Below are 21,577 nucleotides of genomic sequence, written 5' to 3'. Positions count from 1 at the left end.
ATTTCATTCAGTTACTTTACATACCAGTACATTCAATGTGCTGACGTCCCCTTTTATTGCCTGGGGGCCTGCATTTCACGATGCAGGTACTGATTTACAGACGACGCCCTCGCTCATTAGGATCCGCACGTACCGGCCTTATTGGTGAGTCCCATCTCATTCGGGGTTTAGGCATTGTCTTTCTTTATTTAGTTTTGCATCTAAAGGTATCTTTGGGGGCCTTGTCCCACAAGTATGTTACGTGTTTCGTACTCATGTTAGAGGTTTCATAGACAAGACAAGTGTCATGCTAGACTTTAGTTAGTTAGCCGGTTTGGCTCATTTATGATATTGTCCGCATTCATGACTTAACCAAGTACTTGTGTTTAATATTATGACTTATTATGTTTTACAAAAGCTCATCATGCACTTCACTTTATAATTCCGCTCATGATGCCTCATGATGATTCAGCAAGCCATGTGGTTCGCTCGGTCACATGCAGTCCGGCACCGAGTGTCGTGTTACGCCCAGGCCATGGTTCGGGGCGTGACAAAAATCCTAGAACTAAAGAGTTTAGCTCCATATAGGCATGGAAGAAAAACAATAAATCATCCAAATAAAAATGACAAAATAAGTATTACAGAGAAGAGAAGATAAAATCATGTAACTAGGCCTCTATGGCGGCTCCAAGCTCTCTCTAGGTCCAAAGTTTTGAACTAAGGATTTCAAGTTTTCCGAAGTTACGAAATAACCTTGTCTTATGGACTATTTTTAGGTGTAGAGAAAAAGCCCAAACAAAATAACCTAGTCCAAAACGAAAGAGGAATCAGTGAAATCCGAACGTGTACCACTACTAAAAAATGGGTAATTTTCGAAGGTTGAAAGTTACAATTTGCGGAGGTTTTAGCCTCCACTAGTTTCTAAAAGAGGCTAAAACCTTCACAAATTGCAACTTTCAACCTCCACAAATTACCTTTTTTTTTTTTGTAGTCCTCTGTTTTGCTCGTTCACTTTGTTTACTGCCAAAATTCAATTATTTGCTTTGCTTTCTTTTCATGCACAATTTAATTATCTAGACGGAAACAACCAAATTTGGCCGGAATTTTATTTCTTGTATTCAGTTTTGAGTGTATTTGTTAATTTTATTTCTTGTATACAAATGAATACAATGAATTTTGAAGTGTATACAAATGAATAGAGTGGAATTTATTTGTTGTATTCAATTTTTGAGTGTATTCGTTAATTTTTTTTAGTGCAAAATTTTGTGTTTTGGGGTGTATTTTGAAGGATATTTTTTTTGTATGCAACCAGTTTTAAATATAATAAAGTGAATATAGTGTAAAAATAGCTACAAATGAATAAAGTTGAGTTGAATACATTTGACTTGAATACAACTTAGTTGAATACATCTGCCTTGAATACAGCGAAATCTGACTCAACCGAATTTTGAATACAATCCGATTTCTGAATACAATCAACTATAGCAAACTACTGTAGCGCGCACTGTAGCTACGAAATGTAATTAGCTAAAATGTAGCTATGCCCAATTTAAAACCGCTAAATGTTAGTCATTTATGTAAAATTCCCTATATTTAAATATTAGGGACTAGGGCTATTTTTCTAGAATAGGCTTGAACATGCTGTTAATATGGTAATTTCTTCATTTTAACGCTCCTGCATGTAATTATAAAGGACAATTAAAAATTATCTTGAAATTTACTACCTTTATTCTATTTTAATTGTTGTTTTACCCAAACAAATTTTGTTGAACATAAGTATCGTTTTGAAAAGGTATTAATTAATTCGGAAAAGGGCCAAATATACCCCTTGAGTCCAAATATATCCCTTGTTATACTTTGAGTCTAAATATACCCTTACCGTTATACTATTAGCTCATATATATCCTTCCTCTATTAAAATTATCCACTTTGGACATCCTATCCTACACGGTAGTGATATTTGATGAGGTGGATGCCACGTGGCATTGTCACGTCATCACCCCTAACCCATTTTACTCCTCCTCTTTTCCACTAATAAAATTTCCAACTCTCCACTACCATTGCCACCATTACCGCCATATAGTTCATTTCAAGTTCTGGATATTTATAGATCAAAAACTAAATAAATCAAACTTATTTTACTAAAAAAATAAATCAAATTAAATTAACTCAAAACTAGTGGAATTCACCGTTAGTAAGCAAGAGTTCAACTCTTTGGCAACTTTTGTCCATAGACATGAATTTTAATTCCTTCTAAAAGGTCTTGCTAATAAGAATGTTCTTAAATTTGTTATTTACATTTTTGTGATCTTGCATTTAGAAGTTAGAAAGTTTTTTCAAAATTAGACTAATGGACTGAATATTAATTTTGAATTTTAAATGTTCGATCAGGTGGTCAATTTGAATTTAAACTTTAAATCATAAGGTCATTTTCGAAGTTCAAACCATTAGTCCAATTTATAAAAGGCAACAACTTCTAAATATAAAGCAAAAAATTGACTATTAGTGTAAATCAGCCTTCTTAATTTAGCCTTAACAAAGTGCCACTTTAATACGACTGCATGCCTACATTTGGCCGTTTCTTGACGTTTTTATTTTTTATATATATAATAATCATTTGGTACTCGATATTTACTAGTTCCATTAATTTAGATTCACATTGTGGAGGATTCACTAAAGGAGGAAACACTCAATATCAGGAGTTCCTCTATTTTCAAAATTTAAAATCGAAATCTCTGATAAAAATTGAAAGTTTCCAACCATCCAACCACTTCTATTGATGGTGCATTTTTTTGATGTTACTCTTCTGAGAGATCACAAACGCAACGAAAAAAAAAAAGAGAAAAAAGTACAACTATTTTCCTGCCTTGATTATTGTGAATAAAAAGAGGTTAAAAAAGTTTAGGAGTGAAACACTTTATCTATTAGAGGAATATTCAAAATTCATTTTCTAAAATTAAGATGAAAAAGAACAAATAATAAATTATAAAAGGCTTGGTTACGACATGCCTGTTTCATCGCTGAAGGGCAATTTTGTCTTTTAAGCGCAATTTTGTATCCGACTTCATCTTCCTCTCTTTCTCTCTGCTCGCAGATTTCTCTTTTTCTCTTTTCTTCCATTTTTCTTTTCTTTTCCTGTGGTACGTTTGGTGTAGATTTCAGATCACAAATTGTAAAAACTCTGTTGTTTTTTGATTGAGATGACAGTATGATTCATAGAACTATAATTCCCACTTTTTGGGAGTAAGTGATGCACACAAGGTGTTCGACAAATTGTCTGAGAGACAAACTCATTCGCCCGTGAAGTCTGAGTAACCGATCGCTATTAGGATTTTGAGTGAAACTATCATGCACATCAGTAATGAGCTTTGAACTGCAGAAAAATGCAAAAAAAATTATATTCCTTTTTGTCGTCGGCAAAACTGATCTTATTCGACTAAGGGGTGAATTGCACTGGTTCTTCATGTTATTGTGTGCTCGAACACTTTTGCCTGTGGAGTATCTTTTTTCCTGCTGTAATATTATGATTAGTTCACCTGTTTAATAACTATCTTTGTGGTACTCACCTGTTCTCATATTACTCTGCTAACTCATTCATCGTGGTTTATTAACACATCAATTCTGGTTGCAAATTGAATGTTGAGATGCCAAAAAAATACAGAGTTTGTATAGGAGAGACTCCTAAAGTCTATCAACTATTTTGCATAGCAATTATATTTTCAAGTGTTAAATATATTTCCCAAGTATTAGATTGACTATTACATGTCCATAAAGCCCAATATGTCGTAACATTTGCCAAAGCATTTAAAGGTTCAATGATGCAAGGTTTTGTTGCAATGCACTTATGATGTTCTTCCCCCCCTTTTTTTTTTTTTTTGGAGTTCTTAAAGCAGTTTTAGTATATCAAATACTTTAGCTAGCTCCTATAGTTGGGTTAAGCCAATATCCATTTTCATTACATTAAAAAAGAAATGCCATTTATTTCTTGAAACTTCAGTGAAATGACTATAAAGAACTTAAGAAAGTTTGTAGAAAGAGTGGAATGAACTGTAAAATAGAACTGTGTGAATTACCCTTTTATCTCTTATCCATGAGAAATTGAATCATGAGGTTAATCTCTCTTCTCAAACACCCACCCGGAAATTCTTGTTCACAAGATTGTCCAACTTTTTTGTCCGTTTTCGCAATTTTGGAGGTCGAATTGCTACCTATGTTTTAGTAATGCTTGAAACTCATTATAAGGAAAAGTTGCTATGCCTTTATGAATGCTGTGGGACTGAACCATATTTAAGCCAGTATTAATGTTGCCAATGGTTACTAGCTTCCTTATCTAATAAACATGAGAGGTACATAAAGTTGGAGGCAGAACGCCGGAGAAGAAATTGTAATTTGCATTTAGAATTCATTTACTTCATTGTGAATACCTTGAAAGTGATCTGTGTTTTGATACTCTAGAGGGTCCCTTACTCCTTAGCATGTTTCTCTCGATAATTGTCAAAATGTAATTGTGACTTCTTGAAAGCTATGGTTTCAATGTTAGTGACAGCTTAACTTCTCTATCTCTATCACATTGAAGGGGAAATTCTTAATAAAATTGGAGGCGATCTGTTGGACTAGGATTTTCAGCTTCTTTAATTGGAGGCGATCTGTTGGACTAGGATTTTCAGCTAAGAATAGAAAATTCCTTTATTTGGTTTTTTTAGAGTTACTTCATCAATATGTTTTAGAGATGATTACCCAGCTTGTTTAATCCATGGAAAACTTTAGGCTGGAGAAAAAATTGGGATGTGAACCTTCTGATGATCAACTCACTGTTTCCTTGAAAATATCTCGTGCTGATTTACGATCTACATTGATTGAGTGTTCCTTGGCTAGAGAAAATCTTGCGATGAGCAATGTTAATATTGAGTGATCTTGAGTCACTTTGATGTGGGCTGTTGCCATACTTGAGGCCAAACAAATGCACACTCATGAGCTGCTATACTTGATGAACAATGGCTACACATCAAAAGAGAATTATGGCTACATTTGATATGAACAGATTGTTGCATTTTGAAGAACTGCTACTACACTGCTGCTGTACCTGATGAGCAGATGCAGCACTTAGAATGTTCAGCTGTTTCACTTTGAATGCTCTGCTACTACAGTTGATTATTGCACCCTGATGTGCCTGTTGCTGCATTGTTATATGAAATGTGACGCTGTACTATGTTACACAGCTACTGCATTTCTGAAAGCTCAAAGTGCTACTCTATTGTTGAACAGCTGCTGCATATTCTTATTCAGATATTGCACATATCCTATATCATTTAACAACAGCTCTAAAACACTCCTCCCAAAATGAAAATGGAATTTCTAAATTCAATATGTTGGCACGGGCCATTGCCCCCTAGTCTATTATATAGATGATACCAATTAGTCTGCATCAAATTTTAATCATATTAATACACTTACTTCAAATTTAATATTTGCTAGGGATCTTTTAGTATCATTATTAATGATTTAAAATTTTATATGTCAGTAAAAAATATTAAAAACTTTGAATATTAGATAACTAAGGTTTATATAGTATTGGGCCAAGAAGATTGCATAACTTCAATCATTGCCAGAAACCCTTTTTATCTTTTTTCCTTTTGCTCCTATTCACGAACCACCTCCATTAAAGAAAGAAAAAACCAATTCGTACTCAGTGTTTTACACCAAGTCAATTATTAATGTGTTAAGACATGAATCGTGTTGGATATGTATGAATAAAGTTTTTATATTATTAGTAGCTGGAAAGAAGGGAGCTACATGGAAGGTGTGAGAATACTTTCAACAGTATGAGATTTTTTAGAACAATCATGCTAACTTGACTCGAAACGGATAATATCACACAATGTTAAGAATATTTTTTGACTGATTTGACGAAACGAGTAAAGAAATGACTAGGAATGACGACGCGGGATTTGAAATACTACCTTTACCATGCCAGATATAGCTTGGAGATGCACACGCACAAGAAGAAGCACTACAAGCTAAGAAATATGGCTTTTTGTAGCGAGTTTTTAGTGGCGACCTAATATTTTGCTACAAAAGGATATATATTAGTGGCGACATCTACAGTTGCCACAGAAGGTAAAGATTTAGCAGTGACTTGTCTAGTGTCGCCACTAGTATCTGCTGAATTACAATTCCCGCCCACTCAAAAATTTTGGCTCCAAATTTATAGTAGCAACTTATAAATAGTCGCCTTAAAGGTGTTTTGAAGGTCTGATAGACTTTGTGTGGTTAAATTTATCAACTTACTTATCTTCATATGGAACTAAAACACAAACTTTGTGTCATCCAGCTTGATTTTAGAACCTCATCCTTCTTTTGGTTAAGAAGTCTTGACTGTTGTATGCATTTGTAATAATAGTAATATATTATCTACAAAATATTTGGCCACACTTTGCTGGTGAGTATAAGCATGGACAGTTCAAATGACAATGTTGTGATCTTGTGTTTTCTTGTTTTTCTTAATAGCAGGCACAAGGTTCTTAAACAATCACAAAGGGGGGCGATCAAGGAGGAGTTTGAAAACACCTAATGTTTTGTTTTTTGGTCAAAGGCGTCCAACAAGGAGTAGTTTGAAGAGTGAATACACTTCATGTTTTGTTTCTCTTGGTCATCTGTAAATGCATACAATGACAATGATATGTAAATGCATACAATGACAATGATGATAATGTATTGGGTACTATATGGTTAATTGACTATTTTGTAATGAAAGTATTTATTTATAATATTCTACTTGGGAAATGCTTGTTTTTGTTGAATTATGTGCTATTAGTAATAGACGTGAATAGATAGAAATACATGTATATTCATTTCAAAAAAGTAGGTCGCCATTTAAAATCAATCAGGCCAGCATTGGTTGAATTACTGAAAAAAATGGCTCAGTGGCGACTCTATGTTGTCACAAAAATAATCAATATTTGCGGCGACTGAGGTTGCAACTAAAAAGCCATTCTTTAGTGGCGACTGTAGTTGCTACTAACATCATTCTTTGGTGGCGCTTATAGTTGCAATTAAAGATTTATATCTTTTAGTGGTGACTAAAATTGCTACTAAACGTTGTTCTCTAGTGGCGACTTTCTTAGAAATATGGTAGAATGTTTTTTTAGCGATATGCTTCAGTTTTAGGGGCTACTAAAGTCGCCATAATATGATTCTTTTAGTGGCGACCGACTTATGTCGCCACTAAAAGCCATATTTCTTGTAGTGACTCAGGGCTTTGGCTCCGTTCATGTGGGTGGCACATAGTGAATCTGTAAAATTAACTGGTGGATCGTGGCAGTGGGCCACGCATAACATATTTCGAGAGGGAGATTGTTGAGTGTGCAAATAAAGTCTCACATTGATAGTTGAAAAGAAAAAACATGTACATATAAGATATAGGGATAATCTTAATAGCGCGAGACCTTTTAGAAAAAGATCGCGTGAATTTGACCCAAAACAAACAACATCACGCCATGTTATGATGTTAAGATTATATCTCTCAGTTCGCTTAGTCCAACAAATTGTGTATATAAATCTCTACTAATTAATTAATTATGATTAAGTAAAAAAAGGATAGCCCGATACATAAAGCATCCCAAATTAATGGGATCCAGTGAAGAAATATGATTAAATTTAAGTAATGCATATTGATCTAAAGGCCGAATGCAAATAATATTTTCCACTACTAAATCGTGACACATAATATATAACACAAATAAAATACTCGGTATATTCTATTTCTAGGATCATCGCATCCATTAATAATTGCAGTTGTCTTCAAGGAATATTGCTGAGCTAACTCTGGATCTGATATGTGACAAATATAAAAGTCTTAACTCGTTTCGTAAATTAAGTGCTCCTTCCATTTCATTTTCCGTGAATGCGTTTGACGGAATATAGATTTTAAGAATGGAGAAAGACTTTTAAAAATTTTGATCTAAAATAAGTTATAGATATTGTGTGGTTATAAATTATATTATTAAAATAATTGAGAAGTTTAAAGTTAAATTAGTATACTAAATATAAAAATGTATCTTTTTTTTTTTTTGGTGACCGAATATAAAGGAAAAGTCTCCATAAATTGAGACGGATGGAGTAATATTTTTGTGTAAAGTTTCTTCATTTCCTTTTATTTGTTGATTATATAAGTGGGTCAAAAGTATAAAAATCATAATTGTATGTTCTTTTTACGAATAATTAATGAGATGACCAGAAGTAGATATTCTTTACTGATCAACAATATATTAATACTGACTGTCATATTCCAATCTTTATTACATAAGCCCATCCCGTTTGTCATTGGTCTGCTGGCCTACTGCTAACTTTTTAATTTTGTGGTTTTCATTCGGTATTTGTATTGGGGCACTATTAAATTGGCTTTGCGTCGAAAGTTCTACATTGGATTAAAAAAAAAACTCTCTAACAAAGGTTAGAAGTTCTACATTGAATGAAAAAAATACTCTCTAACAAAGGTTATTTTGTACACAGTAGTATGGGAACTCGAGATTTTTGATGAAGGATAAAGGAGTAGTAATACTTACCACTCAGCACAAACCTTGATTGGTTACTACAATTCTTATTTTGGTTAATATATTACATTTTTAACAAAAATATTGATAAATAAAATATTATAAATCTTTTATAAGATTATCTTTTTCTATTCAAATATAACTAATCATACAGAATTATTTCCTTGTTTGGACATCTTGATTTTCAATAAAATTCTCATGTGCCTAAGATAAAATAGACTTTAGTTGCCTCCCTATATATTAGGCGCATCACATATGAATTGATTTAATTTGGTCACCTACTTAAAAATAAAAAAAGTAAAGCTAGCTAGTATAATTTTTTTTTTTTTTTTTTGTTAACTATGATGTCCGGACTAGCTTGTGCACAGTTAGACTAATTTTATGTAATATATGCTATCTTCTCCCAATACAAATATCGATTGCGTATCTAGACTAATTTTACGGAATGCCTGCTATCTTCTGCCAGCATAATTAGCAGGTAACTTCAGGCATCTAGACTAATATTCCTATGTATATGTTATCTTCACCAACACAAATATTAAATATCTTTGCGCATCTAAATTAATTTCACGAAGTACATACTATGGTCTACCAGCTTTGAACCGGGAAAATGAAACTAGTATATTAATGTAGATGCATGTGGATCATAGAGTAACTTCATGTGACTAGTATACCTTAAGCCTGAACCATGCATGTGCATGGTGCCAGATTTGGATTATGATTCGTCAGAATTCAATTAATTACTTGCTTTTATGATCGGATAGGTACAATAAAAGAATTATGTCAATGAACATGATATCTTCCGTTGACAAAGAATTTACATCGCCTATAAATGCTGGCCATTTGCCCATGCATTGCTTACTTAATATAAGTTACGTTAACCAGCAGATATCATCTTTATGACACTATTCCTAATTGTTAAACCTTATTGTGTTTCACCCACAATCCACATGCTGCGTTGACACCCTAACTAACATTATGTCTAAGCAAACACAAATAAGAAAAATACTTTTCTTAGAAATATTTAGTACAAAAAAAAAATCAAGATGTAGTTGGACAACATCATACTATTTGTGGAAAGGTTTCAAGTTCGTTGCGTACGTACGTCAGTACAAAAAAAGGGATAATTTGGAGAGGTTGAAAGTTGCATTTCGCAGGGTTTTCGCCTCCGTTAATTGCTTGAGGAGGCTAAAACCGCGAATTGCAACTTTCAACCTCCGCAAATTACCAATTTTTTTGTAGTGCATGGATAAATGCTTAGTAAACTGGCTGATTAAAGGGGATTTGATGGAAAAATTAGTCAGACCAATAATTAAGTAAAAAACTTATCTTCAAGTTTGATCTTATAATTATGATCTATCTGAGAATGACTACGAGGTTAGTGAAAGAAACGTTTTTGTTTCTTTCGAAGGTGCTGACCGCAAAAAAGGAGCAACCCCTATCGAACCAAAATAAGTATCTCACTTCATTTACGAAGAGAGTTCATACGGTTATTGAATCATCAAAAAATAGGTGAATAAAATCACTTTTCTTTATTTTGTGTCAGAAAAGTCACTTGTCTTTTGTTAATTCACTCAAAATGTCATCCTAGCCAAAAGATGTATCTCCGCCACTATTTTAACAACGGACACTTCCTTTTTTTAAGCCAAAATACATTAAATAAAAACTCAATCCATTTTAACCAAAAACCTCCCATCTGACCCTGGTTACCCGACCCCACCCGGCCGAACATCTTAAAATTATACTAGACTAGATGACCTATTTCATATTTTCCAAAAATATAGTTGAATCAAACACATAAATTCTTAGCCAAAAAATAACAATAATAAGAAAATTAAATAATTCTTAAAACAAGTGTGGAAGCCTCCATACTTTGCCAGTGGAGGAGTTGGAAAAAATCCAATATCTCATTAATAGGACTCAACTGCATTCGTGAACTCATTGCTGATGAAACTATGTACGGAAGTACAAATTAAATTTGAATTCATTTCTCAGCTATTTTGACTTTCATATATTATTAGAGCTAAACATATTTGTTCTTCAGTGAATGTTTTTTGGTAGAGTAAATAGAAGTAGCATTCATGATAACAACAGCAAACAAACTCTCATATTCACCAATTTTTCAGCATTTTCGTCATTTAGCCACAAGACATTCAAACTTCCAACAAGCCCTCGCAGGGGCAGAACTCGCATGGATGGAACGGGTTAAGTAGAATTTAATAATTTTGATTCAAACATTGAATAGTTATTGAGAAATCTACTGAATACATACATATAATAAATTTCAGAACGCATAAACTTCAAATCGTGAATCCGTCTCTGAGTACTCGAAGTGTGGAGAAAGAAAAATGCACTTGATCAATTACCATGATGTGTTGTAAGACAAAAAATCAGCCACAGGAGCTGGTTATAATTATATGATTTTTCCCCATCTTTCTACGTCTTGATATGTAGAGTCATACAAATACCCAAAAAATAGTTGAGATATGTACAAACTGATTGGGACACCGATATTAATTTTACCATTTGTTATGTTGTGGGAGTCATTAACATTTTTGTTAGTAGCAAATTGTATCACATTAGTCCATAAGCCTAATTAACTAGCGGATCTCCAAATTGATCAATGGAGGGTCGTTTTACATTTAACCTTTTTCCTCTACTTGTAATTTCATACATGTTTATACGACCTTGCTTATTAAACCTCCAACATTTGGTTTATATTTGAGTTTCTTTCTCAACTTGTAATCTCATCCTACATGTTTACGCGATCTTATATTATCAAACCTCCAACAATTTCCTCTTTTACGTACGAGATTTTGATTTACATTTAAGTTTCTTCCTCAACTACTTGTAATCTCATACATATTCACACAATCCTATCAAACCTCTAACAATTTCTTCTTTTACTTACTAGATTTAAGTTTACATTTAAGTGTCTTCATCAAATTGTAATTTCGTAAATGTTCACACGATCTTATCAAACCTCCAACAATTTCTTGTTTTACTTACGAGATTTTAGTTTACGTTTAAGTGTCTTCATCAACTTGTAACTTCATAAATGTTCACACGATATTATCAAAACCTCCAACATTTTTTCTCTTTTACGTATAATGTACGAGATTAATTGGTTACATTTAAGTTATTTCATTCTCAACTTATAATTCCATAACATTTTAAAAAAAAAAAAAAAAAAATCCGCCGTATGGCGGCGTTACCTTAGCATATCACCAAAATTATAGTTAGAGGGGGCATTAAATGACCCAACCTCACTTACAAAGCCTGGGGATCTTAAAGTCCCTAATAAAACTATAGAGTAAGTCCAGTAAGACTAATGCAAAACTGGAATTCATCCTCTTACGCAAAAATTGTTCTTCCTCCGTTTATGCCTTAGAGAGGCCATTTGAATCTGATCCAAACGATACCGTCCAACAGCTGTGGAGGGTAATCTCGAACTAGATAGGATCATCAAGTATTGGTAATGCTCCATTTAGCAAGTGCATCCGCGACTTGATTAGCTTCACGATAGCAATGTTGAACCTCGCATTGTATGTTCCTTGTCATATCTTGAGTGTGATTTATAATATCTTTCATCTTCCAAGGAATGTTAATATTATCTTTGGTCATTTCCACCACAATTTGAGAATCACATTCTAGAATAATGTTGTTATAACCATGCCTCTTAGCCCAACCATTCCATATAGTGCTGCTTTTGCTTCGGCGATATTGCTAGAATTGTACCCAAAAGAAACAGCAAAGGCCATAAATATTCCATAACATACATGCATGCATGTTCACACGATCTTATAAGTCTGTTAGGACCACTTTGTTTTGGATTCATGAATCGTGATGTCAATTGTTCCTAGGCTTATCTGTGTTACAATAATGATATATTCATACATAGAGATATCCCGTCCCTTTCTCACCAACGCGTAATATTTATTACTTCCCGTTTCACTTTGTGTGAGGTAATAGCTTAATTTTTGTAATTGAAAAAATATAAAAAAAAGAAAGTTAAAAATTTCAAAAAATACTCATTATTATAAAATTTTAATTTCACATGCGAAATTTCAGGATATTGTCATGAAATTTCTATGACAATGACTATTTCATAACAATATGGCTGAAGAGTAGCTAGTGAGCGCGATGTCATCACTGAGTGTCTTATTCAGCCGAACACAAAATATAAGAATGTAATATAAGAACAATAAATTTTGTTATTTTAAACTAAAAGTGTGTACCATCATATTAAAATGATCCCTTAAATCTTGGGGTCTTGAGTGCCTAGTATATCAAAAATTATCATTTGAATCTTATAATTTCAAGCATATGATACCATTCCTGAAATAAGAATTGAAATTATTAAAATTAAAAATCTACTACATTTAAAAAAAATTACATTCTTTTGAAGATGGACTAAAAGAAAAAAAGATTTTTTTTGGCAGTAGAAAATACTAACTTCTACACAAAGAAAAAAAAAAAAAAAAAAAAAAAATCCTGAAACAGAAGGTTTACTTACTAATAGTTTAATTTGGACCCGTATGTGTGTATTTATTTCAATTATTGTAGAGGCAAAGCTGTATAACATATTTACTACATTTCACGAAGAACAAATGTTTAATTTTGCCCATAAATATATGTTTCCTAATGATATCTAGAAGTTATTATTATCACGTCGTAAGCCTCAAATTCACTTCAAATTTATTGAGCGCCGTGAAACTACATCGATAAATGCTAAAAACAAGATATGTGAATATATTGTTTTAGTAATAAGTTAAGGTTCATGATTTTCTTTATTAGGATGGGGAGTCAGAAAAGGAAAAATAATTTAAGGAAAACTTTACTATATTCATGGCATTGATCACATGAATATGACAATGTTGAAGGTGGCATTAATAAGGTGTCCAATATGAATATGCACCAATTCATAATAATTTTTTTATATATAGAAATTGAAATATAATCTTTGTTTTGGTTAAACTAGCAAGTATCTAGAAGTGAGGCTCAATTACCAGTGGAGTAGTGGTTCCGAGAGAAGAAGTGCCCTCATTATTTTATTAAGTAGGATTACGATAGATATTAAGGGAATTAAATTAATACTTAAAACGTGCAATCAATTCAAAATGCCAAGAAATCAAAAAGTTGTCATCTGAAGAAACCATTCCACAAGGAATATTCAAGAAGATTGAGATTATGACTGGGATATCTGATTGAAGCATACTAATTCTTTTTCATTCTACTTTATACATTGTTAATATCAATAGAATTTCACAATTCGATTAACTACAGGAAATAATATGTAAATGTGAGGAAAATAAGGAAAAATTACCTAATATAATCGATTAAAATATATTATAGTGTAAAATTTCTTTATACTATCGGTAAAAGTAAATCAAGTCCATTCTTTTATACATTTGTTTTTATAATTTAAATTATACACATTGATAATATCAATATGTTAACACTATCAGAATTATTTAACTGGTTGCAATTAAGAAGTTATTAGAATAATTTCTTATTTTACCAAATTAGTAATATCTAGCACTCTCTCCATCCCAATTTATAGAAGTAAAGGAAGACTTTTATATCTTGTGGTAAAACGAGCCAAATAAACTTTTGTGGCTAAAAATCATTTATATATATATATATATATATATATATATATATATATATATATTTATACTAAAAACCAATTCATATAAATTGATTTAAAACTCTTTTTTGTCCCAATTTATGTATTTTAGATGATTTATATATATATATTTCCTTTTTTTATATAGAAACAATTTAGCTTTGCTTTTTCTATTTTGCCCTTAATTTTATGATGTATAGTCAGACAAATGTTTATGACTTATTTTAGACAACAAACTTCAAAAAACCATTTTTCTTTGTTAATTTTGTGCTCAATCAAATACCACCACATAAATTAAGATGCAAAAAAAAAAAAAACTAGATAAATTTTGTAACCTTCTGGTGTAAACAATTACTGTATACATCATGGGTGCAAATAAGATAGACCATTATAATATTTTTGAACCAAAAAACAGGAAAACAGTTGAGAGGTTGGTGAAGGTAATTAGAGGCAGTCACCGACTTGGACATTAATTGAATATAATGTGTCTCTTCTATACCCAATTCATTACCCACAACAACTCTTCCACTTCATCTATGTATATATATAGTAACCTAATAATGTCTTATATATTCACACCCCCAACCTTATCTCTATTTCATTACAATCGTCATCTAATTGTCCTTTTCCCTCTTCAAATTTTGTCTTCATTAATTATATACTCTTATCTTTCTTCAACAATCCAGTACTCTTTATATTTTTAACCAAATTGGTTTCTGCTTGAACCTCTTCTACTCTTTGTTTTTGAACTTGTTTTGTGTTATATATATTTTTTTGGAGAATTTAGGGTGAGAAAAATGTTCAGGTTGATAACAGGTAGGCCAGGTCCAAGTGGATTTGGATCAGCTTCCACTGCTGAACAAGTTAGTCATGGCATTGATGGGTCCAATCTCACAGCCATTGTTACAGGTTTTTTCATGTCCCATTCATAAATCTGCTCAACCGTTTTAGTATCACTTTTGAATTACAATGTAATAACCTAAAGATTTAAGTTATATAAACTGAGAAAAAGGGTTGTCACGAAATATCTCGTATTCACATAGGGCCTAGGGAAGGGTTGTATCCCAACATATGTAATGTAGGTAATCTATCCCTAATGCAAGTATCAATGGTTAATTTCTCGGGTTGAACCCCTAATCTTAGGTTATACGGAGACATTTACCAGTGCTCCAATGTAGAATATCTACATTGATATATAGTGTGCAGATCTTTAACACGTTTTTTGTATTTTAATCTATTATAGCAAATTAGTTGCCACATTTACTAAATAAAAGAGATAATGATTCTAAAATTAAAAAGATAATGTACTAAAATAATTATTGTGGTGTTAAATTGTGTGAATGTTTGAATTATCAACTTACTAAATATAGAAAGAGACACTCTTTTAGGACAAGCCAAAAAAGAAAATAAGACACTGAAATTGGGATGGAGTGAGCACTATTTGTTATAGAGATCTACCAAAAATTATGGTGATCAAATTGTGTGAGCATACGTTACAATACCATGGATGCATAGAACTTAAACTCATAGTACTAATCTCTCTGTTTCAATTTATGTGACACTTTTTTCTTTTAGTCTGACCCAAAAAGAATGCCACTTTCCTATAATTAGAAACAACTTTAACTTTAAAATCTCTCATTTACTCGTAATGAAATGATTTGTAGCCTCACAATTGTCTAAGGTTTGTTTTAGACCACAATTTTCAAAAGTTTTTTTTCTTTCTTAAACTTTTTATCAAGTCAAACGATATCAGATAAATTGTGACGGAAAGAGTAATATTTACGTGCATGTGCAATCATTGATATTCGATACTTGATAGGTAGGTGTTTGGATGAAAGTTCATCGCTGGTCTTTGACTCTTTGGTTCACCTAGCTCACCGGAATAATGGGGTTTCTTATTTTCTTTATATTTTTATTATTTCCTTGTTTTTTCTCTAGTGAAAAGAATTCCTTGCAATGGCTCAAATTCTAGCGTAAGTGATGGCTCTTAGTTATGGATTTTATTGTTTGTTCCTTATGAGCTAAGGGTGGTTCAACGAAATTGGTTCTTAGTTATAGATTTTACAAGAGACTTCATTTTTATTTTCTTATTATTAATATCATCAACAAATTGTTCTTTTTCACATATCGTATATCATTATGAGATTTAAATATTTATTTAATGAACCTCTATTTTTTTCTAATAACTTCTATCACGTTCCAAAAAAATAAAGCATAAATCTAGTATCTTTTAAATAATTGGAGTAATAATATATAATATTAAATAAAAAAAAATTGAGGCCGTTACTTTGAGGGGCCAAAGTTATTAACTTCCCTTTGAGTTGGAGCTCGGCAGTCTTTAATTTGTTCTAGACAAAGATTTTCCAAGTACTTGTGCTGTTTTTAAATTTATTAGGTTTTGACTTTTGGTCAATCAATATGACAATATATATAGGTGGTTGTACTTGTACATCATTTATGTGAAGCTTGTGATCTGCCTTGGTAGTATATTGCTAACTAAAAGGATCTTAGGTGGCATTTAAATTTTCTTTGATAAAAAAAAATGGAATTTTTTTTTTCTGTAGTTGACTAGTTCTTGAAAAATTATCATTAATGAATAGATCTATATTCTTATGTTTTCTACAACAAAAGTTTACTATTTTGTCCAATTTTTTAACTCCAACATAATCATTACAGTCTTGTTTATCATCTTATGAATTGCAAAGTGGAACTAATTCTGAACAACATTTCAATTTTCAATCAGACAATACAAGTTTTCTTTGTTCTATAGAGGAAATTAGGCAATTTGATGCTTCTTGCTAATGCTAGCAGTACTCAAAATATCTAAAGATACAAATAGTCCTGGGTTCGAGGGTTCGAGATCTGTGGTGTGAAGTCCCCTTTGTTAGCGAGCTCTTAGTCCCTCACAATATGGGTCTTCCCGGCACAAATTAAATTTGAATTTAATTGGACTCTAATGTGGATACCAAATAACGCAAGGAAGCCCAAAAAAAAAAAAAAAAAAAAAAAAGGAACTTCTAAAGATGCTCCTAACAAGTGAGTGGATTACTGGTAATTATTAACAAGTAAAGAACAACGCTAATGATTCACAAAAAATACAACTTTATTGTATGAGTGAATGTAGAATCTCAGGAAAGAAAGATCTAAACTTGGCAGTAGATGAGTGAACAAAAAATGAACCAAGTTAAATCTCCTTTCCTATAAGAGGAAGAGGAACTTCAATTTTTAGCTTTTACTCGAGAACTTCTTTATGATCTCATCCATATTGTCCACGAAACACGTTTCTTTTCCCGATTCGTCTATAACACCCTGGATTTTCTTACAGGAGGTGCAAGCGGCATTGGTATGGAGACAGCAAGAGTTTTAGCAATGAGGAATGTCCATGTCATAATTGCAGCAAGAAACATGGAAGCTGCGAACAATGCAAAACAGCGAATTCTTAAGGATCACAAAGCTGCTCGAGTCGATGTTGAGCAACTTGACCTAAGCTCAATTAGATCAGTCAAGGCATTTGCTGATAATTTCAAAGCACTTAACCTTCCTCTCAACATCTTAATGTAATTTGCTTGATCTCTATGTTTCTCTAGTTCTGCGTTATTGATTGAGTTTTAGTTAAAAAAATAAAAAAAGAACATGTTTGCCTAATGAGGATCTGCAAAAACAGAAACAATGCAGGTATTATGTTCTGTCCATTTCAGCTTTCAGAAGATGGCGTAGAGATGCAATTCGCGACAAATCATCTCGGTATACACTGACAAACTCTGTTATATCCATTTCTGTTACTTCACGGATAGAAGAGTACATAGTATTGAACATAGTAAATAAGAAAATTGAAAGATTTCGTTGAAGTTGTTCGTTTAGAAATTTCCCGAACAGCTAATCATAAGCTCTTCTCTATGCTTGTTATGAAGCTTTCCTATAAGAAGTTGAATGGATCACCAGAAGAAGAACTAGATCAAAAATTAGAATACATTATGAGAAAATCAAACTTCCATCGAACAGAAGCAAATGAAAGGCTTTCATAATAATTCTCGTAGAATCGACAATGAAGTTTTTGACTACACATTTTTGGTAGAACTTGCTCTCATGGATATATATACATATATTTTTGGTTTTCCAGGTCACTTCTACTTGACTAACCTTCTACTAGACAAAATGAAAGAAACAGCAAAATCTACTGGTATTCAGGGTAAGATTGTGAACTTATCATCAGTAGCTCACATTTGCCCGTACAAAGAAGGAATAAGATTTCACAAGATCAATAACAAGAGCAGGTATACTACCGTCCTATGTTGCTCGGTATCTAAAAAAATGTTGTCGCACCAGTATCGGATCCTCCAAAAATACACTACTTTTGGAGGATCCGACACACACTCAGTGGCATTTAAGAAGAGTTCAAGTAACATAGATACTACTCCATCAACCTTTGCACTAGTGCAATGTTGACACACACTAGTATATTCAATTAGTACTAAACTGTGACTACTCTAACTTTCATCCATCTATTGTTTCTTTGAACCAGTTATCAAGACAAACTAGCATATGGACAATCCAAATTAGCCAACATATTACATGCCAACGAACTTTCTCGCCGCTTGCAGGTAATTCAATAATTGTTTGCTTACTATAAGTTGTCAGTAGGATGGAGAAATTGCGTCGCTATCATGGGCTCATCAAACCAATGACTCAACCTAAGATTGTCGAACTGTAAAAACTATTTCATCTAAAAGTTTAAACCGATAGAGATTAGTCACTCTTCAATATGTTCCTTCATATGCTAATAGACAAGCACATAGAGATTCTTTGACGGCATGTAGTGGTGAGACTCGAATTCAGAATGTGTTGTCTACTTTTATACCATGTTCAATCGTGCAACTTGTCTAATTATCATGTTTAAACTGTTGAATCGTGCAACTCGTCTAATATTCATCAAATACCATTTGCTTAAAAAGAATATAGTGAATTAAAGAATGAAATTGGTTTACCTGAATTTGCAACTAGATTTGTACTACTAAAACTATTTAAAAAGTGTAATCTTTTCATCAAATGCAGGAAGAGGGAGCAAATATAACTGTCAACTCAGTGCATCCTGGTTTAATAATGACACCCCTTATGAGGCATTCTGCTCTTTTGATGAGTATGTATTTATTAACCACTCACAAAATAATATTAGCTTAGAGGTTCATGAGCTTTTTTAATTACTTGCATTTTCTTTGACAGGAATCTTAAGGGCTTTCACTTGTTTCCTATGGAAAAATGTCCCTCAGGTAAGTGAATTCACTTCCTTGCAAACATTTTAACCTTTTTGTGAATTTCGACCGTCAGTGGCTGAGATAGGATATTCACAAAACGGATTCAAAAAGTATAAAAATAAAAAAAAATAAAAAAAGAAGAAGTAAACATGCAAAGAAGCAAAGGGGATTCAACATATAATATATATACATAAACAAATTGAACTGATATACATAGTATAATTTTTTGACAAATAGGGCTCAGATGAATCCCTTCCTCCTGTGGACACAGTGCCTTATCACAAATAACTTAATTGCATAACCGCGTTTAAATTTTTGTAACTCCGCAGAACAGAGGATAGATTCAAGAATCGCTTAACATATCATATCGTTAGGCCTAAAACAATGATTGTCGTTTATATTAGTTGTATCTCAACATGTCCAAGTTGGTCCGAACAGGAAATTAATTTAATTCCTTGTTAGAAGTTTGTTGAGTTTTAAGCTTGTTGGTTCTTAAATTTTAAGCTTATGTTTAAAATATGAATATCAAGTGTTCTTTCGGTTAGTAGCCACTGTAAATGACTCTGCAATGTCTATTATGTTCAAGTTCTACTGTAGGCAAACTTAGAAGGCGCATCAACTACACCAAGTTAATTAACAAATATTTATAGATATTTTTAGCGTATCTCTTGTTGAGAAAGGAAATTAATTTATATTTTATGTTGGTTTTAAGCTTGTTGGTTCTTAAATTTTAAACACCTTTTCGTTAGTAGCCACCGTTATTTCAGGGCGTCAACTTTGACCGTTAACGCCACTTAAAATGAATTTTGTCAAAGCCAAATAAGGGCTTAACATATCATATCGTTAGGTAATAAAACAATGATGCTATTTTTTCAGGGGGCGGCTACAACATGCTATGTTGCACTTCATCCAAGTCTAAAGGGGGTCACTGGAAAGCACTACCTTGACTGCAATGAGCACAAGCCAAGCAAGCTAGCACGAGACGAAGCTTTAGCGCGTAACCTTTGGGATTTCAGCAACAACTTGGTTAATGCAGCTCTAAAGACCTGATTATAAGTTGAATGCAGTTGTTGAGAAAGGAAATTAATTTAATTCATATTTTATGAAACTCTTGTTAGAAGTTTGTTGAGTTTTAAGCTTGTTGGTTCTTAAATTTTAAGCTTATGTTTAAAATATGAATATCGTGAATATATATATATATATATGTTTGTTGTTCAATAGGTAACAACCATGTATAAGTTGTAAATGATTATGAAGTTTAATTTTAAAAGCGTGAATATTTCGGTTAGGTTCTTAAATTTTAAGCCATGTTTAAAATATGAATATCAAGTGTTCTTTCATAATGTTAGATATAATACTACATAATTCACATATTCCTACACAATTATTAATTAGTTAATATAATTTATCCATTTCTGTGGAAATGACTCAATGTCTATTATGTTCAAGTTCTACCGTAGGCAAACTCAAGTATCAGAGGCGGATCAACTACACCAAGTTAATAGACAATAATAACTGCGTTTACAGTCAAATATTTATAGATATTTAGTCAATTTCATAGGCCGAGCAAAAATTACTGAATTCACTTAACCACATATTATGTTGTAGATCCGCCTTGTCAAATAGTGTGATTAACCTTTCACAATTGACAACAGACTTCACCATCTAAGCTTTTATGCAACTCTTAGGTGATTATATATATTTTTATAGTTGATGCATAAATAGGGGTAGTAAAATTAGCCCATGAAAATATAATCCGTCCAACCCGTTTAAATTTGAGAGGTCATAAGCTAGTCATTTATTAACTCAACCCATTTTAATCCGCCAAATCTAGCCTATGTAAAATTTGGGTTGACATGTAGAGTAAGTGGACTCATGAGAAATATTTTTCAAAAGACCTTTTTTTTATATGTTTTATAAAATCATAATAAAATAAAAATTATTAGATACTTAGACATACGCACGCTCTGTGCAGTGACGTCGTCATCACAAATTATAAAAAAATAAAATTAAAAAATAAGACATTAAAGCACAAGGATCCATTTCTTAGTCCATTTTGAGTTTTTGAATTAGTATTTAAAACCAATTTATATATATTTCATTATTTAAAAAATTTTTTGATGAGCTCATTTATTAACACAATCCATTTTGACTCGCCCAAATTC

General features: G+C 32.2%; 1 protein-coding gene across 1 annotated transcript; it reads left to right on the top strand.

Annotated features, from left to right (window-relative positions):
• Positions 1–14,726: 14,726 nt before the first annotated feature.
• LOC132038592 (short-chain dehydrogenase TIC 32 B, chloroplastic-like) lies at positions 14,727–20,591 on the top strand. The gene is made up of 8 exons (XM_059429246.1): positions 14,727–15,069; positions 17,486–17,717; positions 17,825–17,904; positions 18,281–18,434; positions 18,683–18,761; positions 19,213–19,297; positions 19,381–19,427; positions 20,289–20,591. The coding sequence occupies exons 1-8, from the start codon at positions 14,958–14,960 to the stop codon at positions 20,460–20,462; spliced, it is 963 nt and encodes a 320-aa protein (XP_059285229.1). The 5' UTR covers positions 14,727–14,957; the 3' UTR covers positions 20,463–20,591.
• The last annotated feature ends 986 nt before the right edge of the window (positions 20,592–21,577 follow it).

This window comes from Lycium ferocissimum, chromosome 11 (assembly GCF_029784015.1).
Source record: "Lycium ferocissimum isolate CSIRO_LF1 chromosome 11, AGI_CSIRO_Lferr_CH_V1, whole genome shotgun sequence".
Classification (NCBI taxonomy): domain Eukaryota; kingdom Viridiplantae; phylum Streptophyta; class Magnoliopsida; order Solanales; family Solanaceae; genus Lycium; species Lycium ferocissimum.
This window is presented reverse-complemented; position numbering and strand designations above follow the sequence as displayed.